The sequence below is a fragment of the Hemiscyllium ocellatum genome, chromosome 19 (assembly GCF_020745735.1).
Source record: "Hemiscyllium ocellatum isolate sHemOce1 chromosome 19, sHemOce1.pat.X.cur, whole genome shotgun sequence".
NCBI lineage: Eukaryota > Metazoa > Chordata > Chondrichthyes > Orectolobiformes > Hemiscylliidae > Hemiscyllium > Hemiscyllium ocellatum.
This window is the reverse complement of record NC_083419.1, coordinates 4,714,457-4,739,708: the sequence shown is the minus strand read 5'-3', so window position 1 is coordinate 4,739,708 and position 25,252 is coordinate 4,714,457. Positions and strand designations below refer to the sequence as shown.

General features: G+C 45.5%; 1 protein-coding gene across 2 annotated transcripts in view; it reads left to right on the top strand.

Moving 5' to 3' along the window:
* Nucleotides 1-25,252, top strand: part of LOC132824612 (serine/threonine-protein kinase 38-like) — a 72,844-nt gene that overhangs the window by 34,964 nt on the left and 12,628 nt on the right. For both annotated transcript variants that reach the window (XM_060839205.1, XM_060839206.1), the window contains 10 exons: nt 4,455-4,506; nt 5,675-5,797; nt 8,996-9,079; nt 11,257-11,380; nt 13,842-13,996; nt 17,182-17,284; nt 17,390-17,451; nt 18,699-18,816; nt 20,872-20,995; nt 23,400-23,495. In XM_060839205.1, coding sequence (XP_060695188.1) covers nt 4,455-4,506; nt 5,675-5,797; nt 8,996-9,079; nt 11,257-11,380; nt 13,842-13,996; nt 17,182-17,284; nt 17,390-17,451; nt 18,699-18,816; nt 20,872-20,995; nt 23,400-23,495 — 1,041 coding nt within the window. The remainder of the gene's footprint in view (nt 1-4,454; nt 4,507-5,674; nt 5,798-8,995; nt 9,080-11,256; nt 11,381-13,841; nt 13,997-17,181; nt 17,285-17,389; nt 17,452-18,698; nt 18,817-20,871; nt 20,996-23,399; nt 23,496-25,252) is intronic.

Below are 25,252 nucleotides of genomic sequence, written 5' to 3'. Positions count from 1 at the left end.
TTCAATGTTCGTGTTATGTGGCTGCAGGCTCCCGAGGTGGGAGGGGAAGTGTTCCTCCTCCTGTTTGCGGGTGGCCTTGTGTAACTGGTAGAGGAGGCCCAGATCAGACATGTCCTCAGGGGAGTGGGAGAAGAAGTTGAAGTGGATGGCCACAGGAAGTTCGGGTTGGTTAGTGCTAAGCAAGGGCTGTGCTCTCCAAAGTACCTCCTTTTTGGTAGAGCCATAGAGATGTACAGCAGGGAAACAAACCCTTCGGTCCAATGTGCCCATGCCAACCAGGTATCCTAAATTAATCCTCTTCCCATTTTGGCTCATATCACTCTAAACCCCTCCTATTCTTGTAAATGCCTTTTAAATGTTGTAATTGTACCAGCCTCCACTTCCTCTGGCTGCTCATTCCATACATGCACCACCCTCTACAGTAAACTCTGTCCCTGTCTGCCCACTTGGGTAGGTGTTAAAGACCTCCACCACTTTCCTCATTTAAGATAAGTTGAAGAGGCAACTCTTTGACCAAGGTTGTTATTATCACTACGTGGAGCTCAATGTTTGACTTTTGTTGGGTGTGGCAGATGAAGGTATTTATCTTTCACAGACAGTAGGAGCAAGTCTTGGCCATCTGGCCCCTTGAGCCTGCTCTGTCATTCAATGTGATCATGGCTGATCATCCAGCTCAGGACCCTAATCCTGCTCCCTCCCTCCCTCCCTCCTTCCCTCTCCCCAATACCCTCTGACCTCTCTATTCACAAGAGCTTTCTGTGGTAATTTATACAACAGGCTCAACACTAACTGGGTGAAAAAACTTCTTTCTTAATCTCAATCCTAAAAGATTTCCTTGTCCATAAACTGACTGTGGGTTCTGGACTGCGTGGTTTTTGGGAATGTCGACATTTCGGACAAAATGCACCAATCTCTTGTCTCTAATCTCCAGCATCTGCAGTCCTCACTTTTGCCTGGATTTTGGGAATGTCCTTCCTGCATTTACCCAGTCTAGCCCTGTTAGAATGTTATAGGCTTCCATGAGATTTCCCCCCTCATTCTAGGCTCCAGTGATTGTAGTCCCAACCAATCCCATCTCTCATCACACTTCAGTCCTGCCATCCCAGGTATCAGTCTGGTGAATGTTCATTGCACTCCTTCCATGACCAGAACATGCTTCCTCAGATAAGACAACTAAAACTGTTTACAGTACTCCAAGTGTGGTCTCACTAAGGCCCTGTACAATTGCAGCAAGACAGCCCTGCTCCTATACTCACATGTTAATTCCTAGAATCTGTTGCCTCAAGTTCTAATCCTGATTTTAAAAATAGTCTCCTTTAACATGTTCTGCGATAGTGGAGTTTTCTTATCAGCTCAATATCCTCCAGGGATGTGGATGTTTTGAGCAGGTCGTTGTGACCAAGCCCTCCAGTCCCTTGAACTGAATGGCTTTTGGGGTCACTTCCGGGGGTAGTCTACCTATAGCACATGGACTGCAGCAGTCCAAAAAGGCAGCTCACCACCCCCTTCTCAAGGTGTGACTAGGGAAGGGCAATGAATGTTGGTCCAGCAGTGACACCCATGTCCCATGAACGAATAATTTTTTTGAAAGAATGTTGTCAACCCCATTGCTGTGGGTCTGGAGTCACATGCAGGTCTGACCAGGTAAGGATGGCAGATTTCCTTCCCTGAGGGCATTAATGAAATAAATGGCATTTTAAACAATGGCGTGTCATGGTCACTATGATGAAGACTAACTTTATATTCTAAATTAATTGAATTTAAGTTCTCCTAGCTGCTGTAGTGGGATTTGAACCTATGGCCCAAGAACATTAGCTCCGGGTTCTGGACTATGAATCCAGCAGAAAAGCCACGACACCACTTTCTCACTAAAATACACCTGCATCTGTTTCTGGGAATAAGGTTCAGTGTGGTTTCTTGTTGTCATCTTTCTGGTATTCACTCTGTCCCAGTTTGTCATTTTCTGTAACCTGTGATGTTTGCTGGTTAAGTTGTTAATTGCTGGGTTCTGGGAGTGTTGAACCATTTTCCTACATGGTGCCATGTTTGGGCTGGTTTGAATTTGTGATGCGGGATCAATTAATTACCTCTGGGTGTTTTGAATGGGATTAGTGGAACAGTTTCCACGATGGAATCATTAGATATGGCCGTGGGGGAGATGGTTCACCAAAAGTTCCTGTGACTCCAGAGACCGCGATGTGGTAATTGCTCAATGGGACTGTGCAGCGCTCAGAAACGATCCTTGTTCAAATAAACAATGTGGGGAATATCAGCATGTCTGAGGTTGAAAGGATTTAGACATGCAGACCCATCTCAATGGTTGCTGACCTGTTGTAGCTTCTGGTTCAGTGATGCCTTGGTTTCATTTGACAGTTTGCATCTTGCGTTTGAATTCCCAGCACAATCTTGCACCTTCCCATCTCTGTGATCTCCTCCAGCTCTTCAATCCCCCGTGTTCACCTTACTTAAGGGGAAGTGGTGAAATATCACTGGACTAGAATCGTGATAATCAAGGCTGATCTTCTGGAGATTTGAGAATCAAATTCAACTTTTTCAAAAAAAGAGAATTTAAAAGAACACATATAATGGTGACCATGTAAGCATAAAAAACCCACTGTAATATAGTTGACCTGTAACTGTCCTCTGGATGATGCAATAACCAGTGATGACCAAGTGCCATGAAGGAATATTTTGAAGATTTCTGGCCTCTTCACTCTCTGTACTCCAATGAACAATTTTGCCTTCAGTTCCCATTTTGACACAAGGTCAGGAATTTCACCTCAAAGCCCCATTACTTCTCTCCACCTGTTTGTAGCATCCATCTCTCTCTTTCTTTTCTTCTTTCTTTTTACCTTTCGCTCTCTTCCTTTCGCTCGCTCTATACCCCATCTTCCAATTGCTTATCCACTTCTCTAACCCATCTATACCACTTTACAGACTTGCTGCATCTTTCCACTTGCATGCTCCCCTATCTCTCTCTTATATCACCAGCGTGTCTACTCCATTTCTTCACCCTGGGCATTAATATTGATTGTACACAGTTGTGGTCATATCACATTGCTAATTAATCCTACATTATTTGGTTTAAAATATCATGTCCCTTGGCTGGTTGCAAAACCTATTGTTCTGAGAAACTATGGAATCTTCCTTTGGGTTACTTTTATCTGTCTCTGTCCCTGTTTCAATCAATCAAATCACATTAATCTTCTAAATTCCAAAAAAGACAACTCTAGTTTGTGTGCCCTCACCTCATTACTAACAGGTGCAGTGTACCCCCTTCCTATCTACGCTGTCCACTCTTTCCAAAGCCAGTATATCCTAAGGAAGACGAGGTGTAGAAATGCCCACAGTAACTGCCAGTGTGGTTTAACCATTTCTTTGGTTAAATATGATTCCTGTTACCTTCAAATTCTAGCCCTTTTGGATATCACATTTAACATCCCATTTCTCCTTGTTGCTGATTTTCTGTATCTGTTCCTGACTTCTTAATGACTTATACACTTGGAGCCCCAGCCGCAGTCTTCCTGGATTTTACCTGCTTTCTAGTTTGTCATGATTCAGAGAGGCCTTTGATCTGTCCTGTTTTGGATCTCAAGTTGATCTTGACTTCACACGTGCCTACACATGTCTCCGATATGCCTGTTCATTTAATCAACAGATATCTCCTTGTAAATTTTCTTCTAAAAATGAATTTCTGGGATGTGGGGGTCACTGGCTGAGCCAGTATTTATTTACCATCCCTAATTGCCCTTGAGAAGGTGGGGGTGCGCTGCTGCTGTCCATTTGCTGTAGGTATACCCATAATATCCTTAGAGAGGGAGTTTGAGAGTCATGTTTCAATCTACAGTGATGACAAGGCTGCTTAGTTTAGTCAGCAGTGATATGTGGCTATGTTCTATTAACTAAGTAGTTAGTAAATACAGTAAATAATTGGAGGATCCCACCAGTTTCATCCTGCTAATTAGTGGACATTGGTTGCAAAATCTCCCTACTATGTTTTCTGCCACGCAGCCATTTTCTAAATTATTGGTGCAAAACTAAAATTATTTCAACTTTAATTCCATCATTTTAAAAACTCTGTACACGTTAGGAAGGGTATGTTGGCATGATCAGAAATAAAGGACTATCAGCACTTCAATACAAAACGCAAGCCTGACCCATCGTGTGGGAATGAAGGAGTGCTGCACTGTCTGAGGTGCTGTCCTCTGGGTGAGGCTTTAAGCCAGTCTACATTGTTCTGTGACCTCTTTGTCTGTGGTCACACTCATCCCATACATCCCAGCCTGTTCCGAATTTTGTCCCTTTCCATTAACTGCCTGATTAAACTCATTCTTAAATGTAGCTGTGATCTCTGCTACACTGTAGTTTGTGCATTCTCCCTCACACCAGACTTTTCAAAATCCATTTATTCGTTCATGATTTTTAATGAGATATCTTTCTTGTTTCTCTTCCAGACAAGTACAACTAGAAAAAGCCATGGAGCAGGAAGGATTGGCTGATGAAGATGTAAGTCCCACCTCAGTGAGCTGATGACTTTGCCAATAATTCTCATTGGTGTTAAACTTGGCGGTAAATTTTCATTGTCTTCTCTCAGGACTCTGCGTTTAATTAGTCAAACAGCATGGAAGCAGACCCTTCGGCCCAACCAGTCCATGCTGCTCATCATCCCAAACGAAACCACTCCCACCTGCCTGCTCCTGGTCCATATCCCTCTGGACTTTTCCTATTCATGTACTTTATCCAAATGTCTTTTCTGTTTACTAGTGGACTTGAGGTCAATTGATAGCCTCATTTCTAGCACAAGCTGTAAAAATAGCTTTAAATTGTAGAGTTGAGCGCTGTTGACTCCTTGTGGGGCAAACTAAAAATAAACAGAAGGCTTTCATTAAATTGTGTACTTCCTGATTTCTAAATCTCAAAATGTTTTAAAGCCATTGAAATAATTCTCAAGTGGAGTGTGTTAGTATGTAGGAAGCACTGCAGCAAAATCATGGGAGTTCTCCAAACGGTGAGATCATCTATTTTTAATGAGGGATAAACATTGACCAGGACACGAGGGAGAACAGTTCTGCTTTTATTCAAAATAATGGCTGTGGGATCTTACAAATCCACAGGAGGTGGCAGATAAGAGTCCCAGTTAACTTACTTGATTGATTAGCACCTAATCCACCATGTTAAACATTCACTTCCTTCACCACTGACGCTCAGTAGTCGCAACATGTACCATCCACAAGATGCACTGCAGAAGTTTACCAAAGGTCCTCAGACAGCACCTTCCAAACCCATGACTGCTTCCATCTAGAAGGACAAGGGCAGCACATATATGGGAACACCTCCCCCTGCTATTTCCCCTCCAAGCCACTTGTCATCTTGACTTGGAAATATATCACCATTCCTTCATTGTCATTGAAATCCTGAAATTCACTCTCTCTCCCACCACTTTTTTTCCCCCCCCCCCCCAAAAAAAAGGGACATTATGGGAGTATCTCCAAAGGGAGAAAATAAAGATCGAGGTTAGGCAGTCAAACGGGACGTGATTATTGATGTCACTCGGGAATGTTTTGAGTGGCTTACTGTGTGCCCTTTCCATAGGTTAAACCAGCAACAGTATGCAGAGCTCATATTAATCGTGATGACCTTTATTGATGTGTTCTTTGTGTTGTGTTTGCAACAGAAACAAATGCGACGAACACAACACGCTCAGAAAGAAACAGAATTTCTTCGCCTCAAGAGGACGAGGTTGGGTCTGGATGACTTTGAGTCTCTGAAGGTTATAGGAAGAGGTGCATTCGGGGAGGTGAGTCCAGTTTCAGTGTTTGGTTTATAAGCTTCTTGGAATCTGTTTCAAAACAAGTCCCCTGAGAGGTTGAGTCAGCAGTTTTAAGTGTAGACAAATCGCCTGCTTTTACTATCAATCTGCCGTGGGGGAGCAATGTTGCATTGGTGCAGGTTCCTGTTTCTGGAAATGGCTTCATTTTTTTGGGGTGAATTCTTTTCTTTTATGCCAGGTTTAACAAAACCGGATATAATGCCATATTACTTTTTAATGTTGCGCTGGAAGGTGCTAGTTAGTGCAGGATAGAACACCACCAGCCGCCACACAACAGGCTGTCTGGGAGTATATCGCCATTCCTTCAGTGTTACAGGAACAAACTTCTGGAATTCTTTCCTGAGTACAGGAGCAGGGATGTCTTGCTGCAAATTGTGCAGGTTCAAGATGAGGCCAGAGCTGGAGTGTTGTGTATGGTTTTGGCCTTCCTTGCTGAGGAAGGATGTTCTAGCGATGGAGGGAGTACAACAGAGGTTTTGATGAATTGTACATGAGGAAATCCAAACCCTCCCAGCCCTAAAGTTCTGTAACCTTTCTGTTTTAAATGGTTTACTTCTTTTCTAGACTTGCTGCCAAAATTGACAATTTAACATTCTCCCGCATTATACTCCATCTGCCAAATTTTTGCCCACTCCCTTAACCTATTTCTATCTGTTTGGCTGAAAGAAACAGGACATTGTTGGAACTGCTTCTTCTGTCTTGAACTGATCAGGGACAGACCCAACATTTCAAATGGAGCAACAATTTGTATGTGTGAGAAAAAGGTGTTGATTGGTTGGCTGGCAGGTCAACTGTGATTGGATGGGGTGTTGCTATGAATAATGCTGTAAGGAGTTATTGTCTTTCATGGTTTAGCTTCGTTTTTAAAAAAAATCCATATCTGTATGCAAATGTTCTTGCAATTAGTGTCTGAGCTATGTTAGGCAGAGTTCCATCTCTGAAGGACATCACTTGGGGTTCTGATAATGATCTGACCCCTTTTCTCACATACTAACCTGTAACTTGATCAAATCCAGTTGAATCCATTTCCCGATTCTGTCATTGTGACCTTTCAGTCTTGGTGTTGCTTTTCCAATATCACTGCATTACTACACTGAGGGAAAACCCTCTTAATTGAGGACACAGTACAGAGGTTCATCCCCAAGAAAAGAGAGATTATCCAGGGAGGGATTAGACAGCCATGGCTGACAAAGGAAGTCAGGAAATGTATCAAAGAAAAAGAGATCCTATAAAGTGGCCAAGAGCAGTGGGAAATCAGAAGATTGGGAAGGCTACAAAAACAAACAGAGGGTGACAAAGAGAAATAAGGAAGGAGACGATTGAATATGAAGTTGGGCTAGCCAGTAATATTAGAAATGATAATAAAAGTTTCTTTCAATACATAAGAAACAAACGACAGGCAAAAGTAGACATTGGGCCACTTCAAACTGATGCAGGAAGCCTAGTGATGAGAGATCAGGAAATAGCTGGAGAACTTTACAAGTACTTTGCATCAGCCTTCACAGTGGAAGACATGAGTAATATCCCAACAATTAAAGGGAGTCAGGGGGCTGAGTTGAATTTGGTTGCCATTACAAAAGAGAGAGTGCTAGAAAAGCTAAAAAGTCTTAAAATTGATAAATCTCCTGGCCCCGATGGGATACATCCTAGAGTCCTGAGGGAGGTGGCTGAGGAAATAGCGGAGGCATTGGTTGAGAAGTTTCAAAAGTCACTGGAGTCAGGGAAAGTCCCGGATGATTGGAAGATCGCTGTTGTAACCCCCTTGTTCAAGAAAGGATCAAGACAAATGATGGAAAATTGTAGGCCAATGAGCCTAACCTCAGTTGTTGGTAAAATTCTAGAATCCATCGTTAAGGATGAGGTTTCTAAATTTTTGGAAGAGCAGGGTCAGATTAGAACAACTCAACATGGATTTAGTAAGGGGAGGTCGTGCCTGACAAACCTGTTGGAATTCTTTGAAGAGGTGACAAGTAGGTTAGACCAGGGAAACCCAGTGGATGTGGTCTGTCAAGACTTCCAAAAGGCCTTTGATAAGGTGCCACACAGGAGGCTGCTGAGTAAGGTGAGGGCCCATGGTGTTCGAAGTGAGCCACTGGTATGGATTGAGGATTGGCTGTTAGACAGAAGGCAGAGAGTAGGGATAAAAGGTTCTTTTTCGGAATGGCAGCCGGTAACGAGCAGTGTCCCGCAGGGTTCAGTGTTGGAGTCGCAGCTGTTCACGTTATATATTAATGATCTGGATGAAGGACTGGGGGCATTCTCATGAAGTTTACTGATGATACGAAGATAGGTGGACAGGCAGGTAATACTGAAGAAGTGGGGAGGCTGCAGAAGGATCTAGACAGTTTGGGAGATTGGTCCAGGAAATGGCTGATGGCATTCAACGTGAGCAAATTCATAAAGCCGAAGTACAAAGGGGATTCTGTAAAGGTAAACATGCAGGTTGAGTCCGTGATTAAGAAAGCAAATGCAATGTTGTCATTTATCTCAAGAGGGTTGGAATATAAAAGCAGAGATGTGCTACTGAGCCTTTATAAAGCTCTGGTTAGGCCCCATTTGGAGTACTGTGTCCAGTTTTGGTCCCCACACCTCAGGAAGGACATACTGGCACTGGAGCGTGTCCAGTGGAAATTCACACGGATGATCCCTGGAATGGTAGGTCTAAACTATGAGGAACGGCTGAGGATCCTGGGATTGTACTCATTGTAGTTTAGAAGGTTAAGGGGAGATTTAATAGAAACTTACAAGATAATACATGGCTTGGAAAGGGTGGATGCTAAGAAATTGTTTCTGTTAGGCGAGGAGACTAGGACCTATGGGCACAGCCTTCGAACTAAAGGGGGTAAATTCAGAACAGAAATGCGGAGACATTTCTTCAGCCAGATGGTGGTGGGCCTGTGGAATTCATTGCCTCGGAGTGCAGTGGAGGCCGGGACGCTAAATGTCTTCAAGGCAGAGATTGATAAATTCTTGATGTCACAAGGAATTAAGGGCTATGGGGAGAATGCGGGTAAGTGGAGTTGAAAAGCCCATCAGCCATGATTGAATGGCGGAGTGGACTCGATGGGCCGAATGGCCTTACTTCCACTCCTATGTCTTATGGTCTTGAAAAAGAAAATTGTTTCTTTGTAATCCTTTGGGGAAACGTCCCTTTCTTTCCCCCAGGTACGCCTTGTACAGAAAAAGGACACTGGTCACATCTACGCTATGAAGATCCTTCGAAAGTCGGATATGTTGGAAAAAGAGCAGGTAGGAAGTTTGGCTAGACAGTAAAATTGGTGCCGATTATAGTACCACAGTGCTGTGAACATCTGATTTGGTCTCCAGGATTTCAGGTGGTGTACAAGGACTATGTGAGAACATCTGAGAGATGTTGATGTTGATCATTCTGTACAGTCATGATTCATTTGGCAGTTAGGAAGGTAAATGCAATGTAGCATTCGTTTCAAGAGGGCTAGAATACAACAGCAGGGATGTACTGCTGAGGCTGTGTAAGGCTCTGGTCAGACCACATTTGGAATATTTGAGAGTAGTTTTGGGCCCTTTTTCTAGGGAAGGATGTGCTGGCATTGGAGGGGTTCCGGAGGATGTTCGAGAATGATGTTGGGGATGAAGGGTTTGTCTTATGAGGAGCGGTTGAGTACTCTGGGGTCTGTACTAGTGGAGTTTAGAAGGATGAGGGATCTGATTGAAGCTTACAGAATATTGAGAAGTCTGGACAGAGTGGACGTGGTGAAAAAGATACTTCCACTAGAAGGAGAGACTAGGGCGTGAGGGCACAGCCTCAGAATGAAGGGAATATTCTTTAGAACTGAGATGAGGAGGAATTTGTTCAGTCAGAGGGTGGGGACTCTGTGGAACTCATTGCTGCAGAGAGCTGTGGAGGCCCGGTCAGTGAGTAAATTGAAGACAGTGTTAGGTAGGTTTCTCAACCCCATTCTCCTGTTTTATCCCTGTAACCGTTGATCCTATCAGCCATGTTCGAATGGTGGAGTGGACTTGATGGGCCGAATAGCCTAATTCTGCTCCCTATGTCTTATACCCCAATCTGATATCCTTTAGTCCTGTTAATGCCCAAAACTCTAGTGAGCTCTGGCTTTAATATACTCAGTGACTGAGGATCTACAGCTCTGTGTCGGGGTAGACAAATCCAAAAATGCATGACCCCTTGAGTGAATAAACTGCTGCACCTCTCAGCCTTCTGAGGCTGACTGTTAAAGTTGTGGCCTCGTGATTCCCAAACCAGATGAAACATTGTCTCCATGTGTAGGGCTGTCAAACCCATGTAAGAATTTACAGTTTCAAAGAGATCGCTCCTCATTTGTCCAAACCCAGGGAATGGAGACCTAATCTATGCAATCTCTCCTCATTTGACCGGCGCCTCATCCATTTTCCCTCCCAGCTCATGCTGAATAAATTGGTGTTGCTGTTTGGCTTCTGGCCTCCTGGATTCAGTGAATGCAAACCAACATGTTCAGCCACTTGTTTCCAATTTAGCAATGTTCTATTGTGTTTTTCTTCACACCTGTCTCTCTTGCCGTGGGTAAGGAGAAACAAATTCCATGGAGTACTCTCCTTTGCAGTAACTACATTGTCATTTGTCCCTTTTCAGTGTTGTCTCTGAGTTGGGCACAGTGCTGAGTGGGGCGGTTAAGGTGGACAGTGGATTCCAATTGGAGATACTTTAATTGAGATGATTATGCCAGCTTATAGAGTCAGAGAGTCACAGAGATGTACAGCATGGAAACCGACCCTTCGGTCCAAACCGTCCATGCCAACCAGATATCCCAACCCAATCTAGTCTCACCTGCCAGCACACGGCCCATATCCCTCCAAACCCTTTCTATTCATATCCCCATCCAAATGCCTCTTAAATATTGCAATTGTACCAGCCTCCACCTCTGTCAGCTCATTCCATACGCATACCACCGTCTGCGTGAAAAAGTTGTCCCTTAGGTTTCTTTTATATCTTCCCCTCTCACCCTAAACCTATGCCCTCTAGTTCTGGACACCCCGACCCCAGGGAAAAGACTTTGCCTATTTACCCTATCCACGCTTCTCAAAATTTTATAAACCTCTATAAGGTCACCCCTCAGCCTCTGACGCTCCAGGGAAAACAGCCCCCACCTGTTCAGCCTGTCCCTGTAGCTCCTATCCTCCAACCCGGCAACATCCTTGTGCATCTTCTCTGAACCCTTTCAAGTTTTACATCATGTTTTCGATAGGAAGGAGATCAGAATTGCACGCAATATTCCAACAGTGGCCTAACCAATGTCCTGTACAGCCGCAACATGACCTCCCAACTCCTGTACTTATGTTCACTATTGTGCCACAGGAGGCTACAACAATGATAGAAGATTGAGAAGATTCCTTGTCCTGTGATTCCAATGATCCATGTTTTAATCTAGATTTTTCTTCAACCCCAGGTGGCTCACATTCGGGCAGAGCGGGATATCCTTGTGGAAGCAGACGGTGCGTGGGTGGTGAAGATGTTCTACAGCTTTCAGGACAAGAGAAACCTCTACTTAATTATGGAGTTTCTGCCCGGGGGTGAGTGACAGCAGCAGGAACTCCTTTCGTTCTCCAGTATTGCCCCTGGTTTATCCCTTTTGCAATGAAGGCAAACAGATCATTTAGCCTCTTTACTGCCGGCTGCACCCGCACATTCACCAGATGATCGGTGTCAGTCACCACAACCACCTGATGAGGCTTTAAACGTTTTGGCCCTGTTTGGTGCCGCAGGTGGTCATTAGAAAGATCCCATTGCGCTGCAGTAAAAGAATGCAGAGAGGATTTCTTCAGTCTCTTGAGCATTATTCATCTGTCTACCATCATCACTTCAATCAATCAACCTGGTTGCTGTCACATTGCTTTGAGTTTACGTACAGCAAGATCCCACAGACAGCGATGTTCCAGATTAGCACTCCTCTTCTCTGTGTGAAGCATTGTTTCTGATAGTATCACGGAATTGTGTAGCTGTGATTTTCTGAGATGTAGGTTGTTAACTTTATCACATCCCCCTAATTATCCGAAATGCCTAAATTAGTTTATCTCTTCATCGTCTGTGTTGGCAGGGACACAAGTTAGGTCTCAGAGGCCTGTCTTCGTATATTCAACTTTTTTGAGCCCAGTATCATTCTGGTGAACATCCTTTGTAAACTCCACAATTCATCCCCATTGTTCCTGGTTAGAGCAGAACGGTGCCCTCAAAGTGGGGTCTACCTTTAACCCTTTACCAAATGAAATCCTGTCAGAAATCTGAAAAGCAAACCGAAGATGCTGGAAACAAAACTCAGCAGATCTGGCAGAATCTGTCGAGAGAGAGAGAAGCAGAATTAATGTTTCAGAATGATCACCTTTTATTGGAACTGTTGGGTTTATTGGGGAGGGATTGTGTAGCTCTGTCTCCGAATGGAGATGATGATCCAAGGCTCCATTTGCCTCCTGTAGTGGATTCTTTTTTTTTAAAAAAACCCCACAGCCAGTAGATCCAGAGAGCAGACAGGTTCACCAGTTATACTGGTCAGCAGGCATCCATCATCCAACAGTGAGCGAAAGGTTCTCTCTCGGTCTCCAGAGTTCACTTCCAGCACATTTCACCCAGCATCATAACTTTCAGATTTGATTTAATTTGTCAGATTTCCTTGGCAACAATAGTGGAATTTGAACTCATTAACCGCTCGATTTGCTGCTGTGCTATCGTCCCTTGTTCTTTGATCTTTGCTCAGATATTGAGGAAACGTGAATAGGGCGTGTTGCAATCCAAGCTCTGCATTAAATATCTTCTCAATCGGGAGCTTTGAAGAGTCTGGTCTTGCAGTCACAAAAGGATGAGGTTTTATAAGACACTATTTTAGCCTGAGCTGGGGGTTTTGCCCATAGTTCTGCGAACTAATCTTGAAGGAGGTTAGAGGATTTGAGAGCGTGCACAAGAGGGCCCCAAGAGTGATTCCGGGGCTCAGGGTTTTGTCTTCGATTGGAGGTGCAGGCTGCTCTCTTTAGAAAAGAGAAGGCTGTGAGGAGATCTGCTCAATATATTCCCAATTTGCTCTGTTGGGATAAATGCTCCCTCCTTGTGAAAGTATTGAGAATGAAAGTCTTTTCCCTGGGACCGGGGAGTCCAGAACTAGAGGGCATAGGTTTAGGGTGAGAAGGGAAAGATATAAAAGGGACCTAAGGAGCAACTATTTCACACAGAGGGTGGTACGTGTATGGAATGAGCTGCCAGAGGATGTGGTGGAGGCTGGTACAATTACAACATTTTAAGAGGCATTTGGATGGTTATATGAATAGGAAGGGTTTGGAGGGATATGGGCCGGGCGCTGGCAGGTGGGACTAGATTGGATTGGGATATCTGGTTGGCATGGACGGGTTGGACCAAAGGGTCTGTTTCTACGCTGTACAGCTCTGACTCGGAGGGTACAGAATTACAAAATCTAGTAAAAAGTGGGAAAAACAGACATGAGTGGTTAGGATCTAGGGCTTTGCTGTCTAAGAGTGTGGTGGAGCCAGGCACAATCAAGGCTTTATAGGATCAGAGGACCACAGTAGGCCATTCAGTCCATCCTCTCAGCCCTTTGTTTTGAAACTGCACCACGTGGTTCTTGACTCACGGATTCATCTCAACTGAATCTATCCCTTTTTAAGTACTTTGCAGATGTCTGAGAGATCTCCTCTCATTCTGTGACCGTCTGACCAATACAGGCCCAGTTTGCCCAGATCTTCTCATTTGTGGACTCAAATGGGAATTGCGTGGTTTTTTTTTTCAGAAAAAAGCACGTGCAGGGTTATGTAGTCAAGGTGGGAGAGTGGCATTGAGTAAGGAGCTCATCCAAAGAGCTGGTGCAGACCTGATGGGCTGAATGGCCAGCTCATGCACTGTGACACTACACACTGAGGCCATTCAGCCCATTGTGCCTATGCTGTGAGCCCAGGAGCTTTGTCTCCTTGCCCCAAAGTAACAATGTCTGGAAGGTGACTGCCCCCTACTGACTGTCTGTGCATTCCCCAGGTGATATGATGACCTTACTCATGAAGAAAGACACCCTGTCTGAGGAAGAGGCCCAGTTCTACATTGCAGAGACTGTCTTGGCCATTGACTGCATCCATCAGTTGGGTTTCATCCACCGAGACATTAAACCAGATAACCTCCTGTTAGATAGCAGGGTAAGTCCTCTCTGTCCCGAGTGAAAGCTTAGCTTTGGAATTGACCTTCTTGCAAATTCATAAAGTTAACAGTAACTGACTCGATGGGCAGAATGGCCTCCTGTGCTTGAAGATTTCATATTTCATTCTGTTATTCTGTCTGTCAAATGTCATACTAACCTGCTGATGGGATTGCATCTTTTTAACACAAACCAGTATAGGCCTGACTGAACTGAACTGTATTGGTCTTTATGCTCCACACAATCGTTTTCCCCTGCTGCCTCGTGTCTCCCTCACAGCCCTGCTGCATTGTCTTATCCACATCAAACCATCCTGTTTTTGTGTGTTGTATTAAGATGCTCAAGCTGTGAGGAACATTGTGGGGTGCTCTGGGCACAAGAATGAACCTTCTTTTAACAGAGACCCTCATTCTCTTGTTCCTCTGGTCCTAACCCTTTCTGAGCTGCATCCATGTGTGTCCAACACTTTGGAAATCTGAAGCACAAAGGGACTTGGGAATCCTAATTCAGGATTCTCTTGAGGTTGGCATGCAGGTTCAGTTGGCAGTTAGAAAGGTAAAAGGAATGTTAACATTCATTTCAAGAGGGCTAGTATACAAGAGCAGGGGTGTACTGCTGAGGCTGTACAAGGCTTTGGTCAGACAGCATTTGGAATATTGTGAGCAGTTTTTGGGCCCTGTATCTAAGGAAGGATGTGCTGGTGTTGGAGGGGGATCCATAGGAGGTTTACAGGAAAGTTGACTGGAATGAAGGGCTTGAACTATGAGGAGCAGTTGAGCACTGGAGTTTTTGAAGGATGAGGGAGATCAGAATGAAACTTGCAGAATACAGAGAGGCCCAGGTGGAGTGGATGCAGAGATATTTCCAAAGGTAGGAGAGACTAAGACCCGAGGGCACAGCCTCGGAGTGAAGGGAAGATCCTTTAGAACTGAGATTAGGAGGAATTTGTTCAGCCCGAGGGTGGGGATTCTGGCTGCAGAGGGCTGTGGAGGCCAAATCATTGAGTGCTCTTAAGACAGAGACAGATCCTTGATTAGTAAGGGGATCGAGGATGATGAAGAGAAGGCAGTTTTGGGAAGATTTGTAGCTGTGGTTGAGGTTCTGGATGTAAGCTTGCTCGCTGAGCTGGAAGGTTCCAACCAGAACTCTATCAACAAACACATTTTGATTTGGATCCTATTTACCATCCCTGAGAAAAAGAACAGAAAATTGCATCACCACAAGAAATGCCATCACCATCCCAAGGAAACCTAAACACACAAATGATAAGCGGATCACTAACACTAGTGCTTCACCAGAGGCTCACTGATGTATGGTGACAAAATGTCTGAAAACTAACCTTTCAGCTCAGTGAGCAAACTTACATCCAGAAGGCAGGAGAATGGAGTTGAGAAACATATCAGCCATTAGTGAATGGTGGAACATAGTGAATGTGGATGAGGGTAGAGCAGTGGATGTAGTGTACATGGATTTTAGTAAGGCATTTGATAAGGTTCCCCATGGTAGGCTTATGCGGAAAGTCAGGAGGCATGGGATAGAGGGAAATTTGGCCAATTGGATAGAAAACTGGCTAACCGGTCGAAGTCAGAGTGGTGGTAGATGGTAAATATTCAGCCTGGAGCCCAGTTACAAGTGGAGTTCCACAGGGATCAGTTCTGGGTCCTCTGCTGTTTGTAATTTTTATTAATGACTTGGATGAGGAAGTTGAAGGGTGTGTCAGTAAATTTGCAGATGATACGAAGATTGGTGGAGTTGTGGACAGTGAGGAGGGCTGTTGTCAGCTGCAAAGGGACTTAGATATGATGCAGAGCTGGGCTGAGGAGTGGCAGATGGAGTTCAACCCTGCCAAGTGTGAGGTTGTCCATTTTGGAAGAACAAATAAGAATGCGGAATACAGGGTTAACGGTAGGGTTCTTAGTCAGGTGGAGGAACAGAGGGATCTTGGGGTCTATGTACATAGATCTTTGAAAGTTGCCACTCAGGTGGATAGAGCTTGTAAGAAGGCCTGTGGTGTATTAGCATTCATTAGCAGAGGGATTGAATTCAAGAGTCGTGAAGTGATGTTGCAGCTGTACAGGACTTTGGTTAGGCCACACTTGGAGTACTGTGTGCAGTTCTGGTTGCCTCACTTTAGGAAAGATGTGGAAGCTTTGGAGAGGGTGCAGAGAAGATTTACCAGGATGTTGCCTGGAATGGAGAATAGGTCGTACGAGGAAAGGTTGAGAGTTCTCGGCCTTTTCTCGTTGGAACGGCGAAGGATGAGCGGTGACTTGATAGAGATTTATAAGATGATCAGAGGAATAGATAGACAGTCAGAAACTTTTTCCCCGGGTACAACAGAGTGTTACAAGGAGACATAAATTTAAGGTGAAGGGTGGAAGGTATAGGGGAGATGTCAGGGGTGGGTTCTTTACCCAGAGAGTGGTGGGGGCATGGAATGCGCTGCCCGTGGGAGTGGTAGAGTCAGATTCATTGGCGACCTTTAAGCGGCAATTGGATAGGTACATGGATGGGTGCTTAATCTAGGATAGATGTTCGGCACAACATCATGGGCCGAAGGGCTTGTTCTATGTTCAGACTCCTGAACTAATTCAGCTCCTACATCTTATGGCCCCATCCCCTTTACCTGTGAGTGTGTGAGAGAGTATCTCTGTCACTCTGTGTGTCTTTGCAGCTGTCGCTGGCTTCCTGTTCACAGAACGTTCCAGTTTTAAAACGTGTAGCTGAGGTAATCGTTTAGTTTTTGTAGTGAGCGGCACGGTGGGACAGTGGTTAGCACTGCTGCCTCACAGCGCCTGAGACCTGGGTTCAATTCCCGCCTCAGGCGACTGACTGTGTGGAGTTTGCACGTTCTCCCCGTGTCTGCGTGGGTTTCCTCTGGGTGCTCCGGTTTCCTCTCACAGTCCAAAGATGTGCGGATCAGGTGAATTGGCCAATCAAATTGTCCGTAGTGTTAGGTAAGGGGTAAATGTAAGGGTAGGGGTGGGTAGCGCTTTGGCGGGTCGGTGTGGACTTGGGCTGAAGGGCCTGTTTCCACACTAAGTAATCTAATCTAATCTTAAAAAAAAGATACTGTGTGATGGATATTTCACCGATGTGGTTTTGATTTGTGAGGAAGGAGGTGATTTGTCTTGGTGTCCATTCCATGTGTTTTGTCACAGCACTGATATCTGCTGTCTTTGACAGGGACATGTGAAACTATCAGATTTTGGGCTGTGCACAGGATTAAAGAAGGCTCACAGGACGGAGTTCTACCGAAACCTCACCTGTAACCCTCCCAGTGATTTCAGTAAGTCAATCTATAACTGACGTCTTGGGTTAGACTGCTGGGGGCCCCCTCCCCCAGGGAAGAGAGAGTTACTTTTTAATTAATTGCCTTTGCTTTCATTGCCAGCGTTTCAGAATATGAACTCAAAACGAAAAGCAGAAACGTGGAAGAAAAACAGACGGCAATTGGTGAGAAATATCCCATTCCTTCCGTCTTTAATTGTTGTGATAGTTGTGCTATTGAAATACTGTCTATATCAGGCCTTCCCTTTGCTCACTGTGTTTCTACGCGTGGTTCTCTCATCTGTGAATTAGAAATCACGCAATACCAAGTTACAGTCCAACAGGTTGATTTGAAATCACAGGCTTTCAGCACGCTGCCCCTTTTGTCAGGTGCTTCGAAAGCTTATGATTTCAAATAAACCTGTTCAACTATAACCTGGTGTCGTGTGACTTCTGAGTTTGTCCACCACAGTCCAACACTGGCACCTCCACGTCATGTGAATCAGGAGGTTAGGGGTTCAAGTCCCAAGTGTAAATTGAGACTTGAACAGGCAATCTGGTTTCTTACTCACGATGCAGTGCCGAGGGAGAGCAGCACTGTTGGAGGTGACACGAGAGATTCTGGCGAGGGCCCAACTGCCGTCTCTGGTACAGACCCAAGATGCTGGGGTCACTCTCTTTTGAAGAACCTTCCTGGGGGGGGTCCTGGCCAGGTTTTGTCCCTTAATTGATTTTGCCAAAACAGGTTGTTGGCTCAATGCTGTTAGCAGGAGCTGGAACTAAGCAAACTGCCCGCTGCTTTCCCTACATTACAGAAAGGTAGCACTACAGAAACACAAGTGTTTGTTAGTGTAAGGGGAGGCAATGGCCAAACAGTATTATCACTGGACTGTTAACCCAGAAATCCAGGTAATGTTCTAGGGACGTGGGTTCAAATCCCACCATGGCAGATGGTGGAATTTGAATTCAATTTGGAAAAAAAATCTGGAATTAAGAGTCTATGATGGACCATGTATCCATTGTCAATTGTCGGAAAATTCCATGGTTTGCTAATGAATCTTAGGGAAGGAAACTGCCAGCCTTACCTGGTTTGGTCTACATATGACTCCAGACCCAGAGCAATGTGGGTGACTCTTACTGCCCTCTGGGTACTTAGGGATGGGCGATAAATGCTACCCTAACCAGCGACACCCTCATCCCGTGACTGAATTTTTAAAACATCACTAAAACAGTTAGCGGTCGCTTTGATGCCAGGGGAAATGTTGGGATATCCCCTTCCCCGGTCTCTGGGAATCTCGAGTGATCAGAAACTGGGATGTGAGCTGGGAATCTGTGATCCCTGCTCCCACCTGTCCCCAGGATTGGTTTTTGGACCTCGGGTGATTTTGTTTTTCTGAGAGAAAGTGTTTTTATTTGAAGTTTCTGCTTTTCAGGCCTACTCCACAGTCGGCACTCCTGATTACATTGCCCCAGAGGTGTTCATGCAGAATGGATACAACAAGCTGTGTGATTGGTGGTCTCTGGGGGTCATCATGTATGAAATGCTGATAGGTAGGTGTGGGACCGTTTGCAAAGTTCTTGGTGTAGAGGTTGTTTGTCCAGCAGTGAAACACCGTCTTCCTAAACTCCGATAACAGAGAAAATGCCCCTGGTAAATGTAGGCAGGGTTGGTGTAGTGTAGTGCAACACGCCTGCATTACTCTATCACCTACTACCAGTCTTCTTCCTTTTCCCCGCCCACCATTTCTATCCAAGTAATCATCCGACACCTTTCTTTGTGATAACCTGAAAATAGAAGTGGCACCATGTAAATGCAAAACTTTCTTTTGTTTTTAAATGTCTGGTATTAGAATCACGGAATTGTTATGATGCAGGAGGAGGCTATTCAGCCCATTATACCTGTTCCGACTCTTCAAACAAGTGTCCTTACCTTATGCCAATCTCCAGTTTTTCCCCATTCCTCTGCATGCCATTCCGATCCAGTGAATTATCCTGTGCCACCCCCTCCACTTCCAGGCTGTGGATTCCAGGTTCTAACCTTTTGCTGGGTGAGAGAGTTTTTTTTTCTCTCACGTCACTCTCTTGTTTAAAATGATGTGCAAACTAACAAGTTCAGAAAGAAGCACTTTATTTCCCAAGTCATGAGTCTTTGGAGCTCTCCTCCATCATGGATTGTGAACCTTGATCTCAGCAGCCGAACAGGACCATGTAACTGCTGTCACTAATTGTAAAACCCATCTGGTTCACTCTTGTCCTGCAGGGAAGGAAATCTGCCATCTTTACCTGGTCTGGCCTACACGTGACTCTAGACCCACAGCAATGGGGTTGACTCTCCACTGGGGACTCTTAATTTAGGAGTGGGCAATATTTGCTGACCTCAACAGTGACGCCAATATGAATGAATTTTCTAAAACATGCATAAAATTCTGCCATTTTCAAAACTCCCAGGAATTAGAGGGATTTTTATATGAGGGGTTTTCAGTTTGTCTACAAACAAGACATTAGCTTACTTTCTAAACAATACCTGAGGGTGTCCCCTCGTGAGTATTGACCTGTTCCTAGGCCCAGAGGCCTTCCTGATAATTAGGCCAAGTTGATCTTTGCTTCGCTCGCCCAGTTTGGTGCTGGGATGCCCATGCATTGGGAATCAGTGACATTATGGTTGTTCCTGGTGTTGCTCAGCCACTCACAGTACACCAAACCCCACAGTGATTCAGCAAATGTAGATGATGACGAATTGGGCCATAGTCATTGGCGCGTTCACATCGGAATCTGAAGATCACTGGTTCTAGCCCCATTCCTGAGACTTGAATCCCGCAGTCCAGGCACACCAGTGCAAAACAGAGGGATCAGTGAGTCGCTGTGGTTCTGATCATGCCGTGTCTAGATTTGAGGAAGTTCTCTCTGGTTCCCCGGCCAGTATTCATCCCTCAACCAATATCACCAAGACCAGACGATCTGCCCATGGTCACCTTGCTGTTTGCTGGGGCTTGCTGTGTGTGAATTTGCCGCGGCATTTCCTACAGGACAACGGCAGCTACATTTCGCAAGTACTTCAAAGCCTGGAAAGCGCTTTGGGCGTTCACAGGTCAGGAATGGTGCTATAGCAATGGAAATCTCTTGCATAAAGATGTTATAGTTGAGACAGTTCTACTGCTGCATGTGTTTGTTGTCACAGGAGAACCGTGTAATACCTGTCCCTGTGACCTGTTTGATGGCACTTTTATATGGCCTTTACAGCACTAAGTCGTGACCTAATGAAATGGGTAGAACAGACTTTGATAGGCTGAATGGCCTCCTGCTCTTGCATTAGCAGAGTCAGATGTGAACTCTGACTTGCAGCACCAAGCCCCCTCCCCTCATCCCTACCCCACCCAACCCCCCATTGCAGCCATTTGTAAGTCAGTTTTGATTTTTAAAACTTGTGTTTTGAAATCCTAGATGCATGAGGTATTGCAGTACATCAAGTCTGTCCTGCTAAGTCTTTAAAGAAGCCCTTAAAATCATCGTTAGTTTGCTTTTATATATAGTTGAGAGTATTCCCCCTCCTGAGTGTGTTTGTTTATTTGTTTGGTTGCTTCTGAAGTAATGTTCTGACATTTGCAGGATACCCTCCGTTCTGCTCAGAAACCCCCCAGGAGACGTATCGCAAAGTGATGAACTGGAAGGAAACTTTGGTTTTCCCTCCGGAAGTCCCGATTTCGGAGAAATCAAAGAGCCTAATTCTCAGGTACTCCCCTTCCTACTCATGGGTAACACGCCCAGCGACTTGGTTATTGTTGGTCAAGGGAGGGGGTGGGGGTGGTCAGCATTGTCACCCTTGTATGGGTTATTTGCCAGCTGGAGACTGCAGCAATGTCATTGAATACAAGGTGGAGTCCCTGAAAGGGCTAGTATTGGTTTATGTGATGAACCGAATGGCTGCTGCCTGTGGCACTGTGTAATTTCGCAGCGTTCCCATCATTGTTCGTGCTTTCCTGTTAGCTCCATGATGACGAGGAGAAAGTGAGGACTGCAGATGCTGGAGATCAGAGCTGAAAATGTGTTGCTGGAAAAGCGCAGCAGGTCAGGCAGCATCCAAGGATCAGGAGATTCGATGTTTCGGGCATAAGCCCTTCTTCAGGAATCCTGCCTGACCTGCTGCGCTTTTCCAGCAACACATTTTCAGCTCCTTGATGACCTCCAGTATATTGATTTCAGGTTTCTGTGAAGAAAATCCTATATTGGGCAGTCTGTGGAATTATATGAAGTCGCGATGTTGGACAAGGAAGAATAGAAAAACAGCACATTATTGTAATGGAGAGGCTTTGACCCTCAGTACAGAGGGTTGTGGATCTCCGGGTGCATTAATCACAAAAAGCTTAACATTTAACCTTTTTTAAATTTTTGCTTTGGGAGAAGTTCAGTCTGTATATTTTTCTTTCTATTCATTAACTGATGGGATGGGAACATTTCTGGCTGGCTGGCATTTATTGCCCTTGAGAAGGTGGGCGTGAGCTGCCTTCTTGAACTGCTGCAGTCCACCTGCTGTAGGTAGACCCATGATGCCCTTGGGGAGGGAATTCCGGGATTCAAACACAATAACACTAAAGGAATAGCAATATATTTCCAAATCGGGAAGGTGAGTGGCTTGGAGGGGAGCTTGCAGGGGGTGGTGTTCCCATGTTTCTGCTGTCCTTCTCCCTCTAGAGGGTAGAGCTCGTGGGTTTGAAAGGTCTTTGAGGTTTTGAGACCACATTCTTTTTTTTTAAAAAATTCACTCATCAGATGTGTGTGTCACTGGCTGGGCCAGTGTTTATTGCCTGTTCCTAGTTGCCCTTGAGAAGGTGGGGGTGAGCTGCCTCCTTGAACCGCTGCAGTCCATGTGCTGTAGGTAGATCCACAATGCCCTTAAGGAGGGAATTCCGGGATTTTTGACCCAGAGACAGTGAGAGGAGTATGTGGCCCTGAAAGCTTTCCCCTTGGTAAACCCACCGTTATTAATTTACACCCCTCTTGCTGTAACAATGACATTTACATTGTTTCATGAATGGATTCCTGTGGGACAGAACCGTTCCCTTGCAGATTGCTCACTGACTGCATCTTTGCTGCACTGTTCTGAATGAAATCAACTTGATGTCATTTACTCCAAAACTTTAAATCACAGGATGGCAGAAAACGGAAAAATAGAACTTCTTAGAGAGTTTCGATGGAGCAAAACTCTTCCCTGTGGTGGGGAGGGGGCTGGCAGTGGGCAGGGGGTGGGGTAAGCCCAGAATAAGGGGCAAAACTTTCTAACAAGAGCCAGCCTGTCCACTGTGAAGTCTCAGTCCACTTCATCCAACAGAGAGGAGGGCAAATGGGGGTCTCTGTCTCTCTGTCTCTCTGTCTCTCTGTCTCTCTGTCTCTCTGTCTCTCTGTCTCTCTGTTATCCCCCCCAAGTAGGGGATCAGTTTGACATTCAAAAGCTGGGTTTGGTGGCATTCTTTCCTTTTCTCGCTTGGGATTCGGAAAGCAGGTGGGTGAATGGGGTACAGATTTCGATCAGCAATAATGTGACTGAATGACAAAAGGGCAGCATGGTGGCTCAGTGGTTAGCACTGCTACCTCACAGCACCAGGTTCGATTCCCCCCTTTGGCGACTGTGCAAACCCCACACCCATTCTCCCCATGGCTGCGTGGGTTTCCTCTGGGAGTTCCGGATTCCTCCCACAGTCCAAAGATGTTAGGTGGCTTAGCTGTGGGAAATGCAGGCTTAAGGGATAGGGTAGGGGCTTGGATCTGGGTGGAATGCCCTTTTGGAGGGTCAGTATGGACTCGATGGGTCGAATGACCTGTTTTCACACTGTAGGGATTGTATGAATAAAGTTCTGATTACTCTGAGGAAGGGGAAAGACAAGGGATTGAAATTTCTGTGTACACAGTCAGTGTATACGTCTCTTTTTTGCATTGAAGTGGCTTTGTTGTATTTACAGATTTTTTTTAAATTGATAATGGGTTGAAGTGTTACAGAGAGCAGGCAGCAACATGGAGTTGAGGCCGAGATGAGTTCAACCATGATTGTATCGAAGGGCAGAGCAGGTCCGAAGGGCTGAATGGCCTCCTCCTATTTCCTATGTCGTTATGACGGACTCTCCTGTGTTGTGTGTTTTCAGGTTTTGCTGTGCAGCTGACAATCGGATTGGAGCTGGAGGGGTGGAAGAAATTAAAAACCATCCCTTTTTCGAGGGGGTGGACTGGGAGCACACCAGGTAAATGGTGAGGTGGGGGGGGGGAAAGAAAGGCTGGGGAATGAGCCCTGATAGGACACCCCGACCACACCCCCCACCCACAAACGCAGAGACTAGTGGAACTTGGCGAGGGGTGAGAGGGGGGGGGCAACCCATTTGCTGTTATGGGTCATGCACTTCACCCGAGAGTGATTTTCACCATCAGCCGCCCAACTGTGGAAAGGCTCGTTCTGTGTCAGTCACAGCTCCGAGATAGCATGCCCCCCTCCACCAAATGACCAGTCTCTGCGTCCAACTCTCCCTCCCAGCTGGAGTGTAAATTCTCATGGCGACCGTTTTACTACTACACTGAGAGGGAGCCTTCCGGTCCAAGGTACTTCCTGTCAAATAAGGCGCCGCACTGAGGCCCCAACCCCTCCCAAACACCACCCTAGCTGGTCCTAGACGTCTACAGCACAGGAGGAGGCCATTCAGTCCATTGTGTCTGTGCCAGTCAACAAAGACCTGACTACCCCAATCCTGGTTCCAACTGTTAGCTCGTTGCCCTGGAGACGATGATGGTGCCAGCGAACATCTAAATGCTGCTCTGATATTTTGTGTTTCTGACTCCATCGCCCCCTTTCAGGCAGTGAGTTCCAAACGACTCCAGCCACTGACTGAAAACATTTTGCATCTCATCTTGGCCTTCTGCCTCTGACCCTCCATCTATGCCCTTGGGTTACTGATCTCCTTCCTGCCCACACTATCTCTGTCCCTCTCTATCCTGTACGTCTGTGACAGGTCCCCGTGTAATCACCCCCTGCTCCAAGGCACAGGCTTCAGTGGTGCTTTGTCATTCCCTTTCCCCATGGGGGTGGGTAAGGACAGGAACCGAACTCTCGCTGCTGCCTTTTGCTCTCAGCTGTTTAGCTGACGGAGCTAAATGAGGCAGCCTTTGTGGTGGACACTAGTCGGTGATGACCGTTCTGTCAAAATAAATACTGAAGGAACTGTGGATGCTGCAGATCAGAAACAAAGAGAGATTGCTGGAAAAAGAACAAGAACAAAGAAAATTTACAACCCACAAACATGCCCTTTGACCCTCCAAGCCTGAGCTGATCCAAATCCACTGTCTAATCCTGTCGCCCAATTCCTAAGCATCTGTATCCCTCTGCTCCCCACCTACTCCTGCATCTGTCCAGACGCATCTTAAATGAATCTACCATGCCTGCCTCTACCACCTCTGCTGGCAACACATTCCAGATACCCACTCCCCTCTGTGTGAAGTACTTACCACATGTATCCCCCTTAAACTTTCCACCTCTCACCTTGAAAGCATGACCTCTCATTATTGAATCCCTCACCCTGGAGAAAAAGCTTGTCTCTATCCACCCTGTCTATACCCTTCATGATTCTAAAAGCATAGACTACTTCCTAAATGGTGAGAAAATTAGTAAAGCCAAAGCACAAAGGGATCTGGGAGTGCTAGTTGAGGATTCTCTAAAGGTAAACATGCAAGTTGAGTCTGTGATTAAGAAAGCAAATGCAATGTTGTCTCTTATCTCAAGAGGGTTGGAATATAAAAGCAGAGATGTGCTACTGAGACTCTATAAAGCTCTGGTTAGGCCCCATTTGGAGTACTGTGTCCAGTTTTGGTCCCCACACCTCAGGAAGGACATACTGGCACTGGAACGTGTCCAGCGGAGATTCACGTGGATGATCCCTGGAATGGCAGGTCTAACATATGAGGAACGGCTGAGGATACTGGGATTGTATTCGTTGGAGTTTAGAAGATTGAG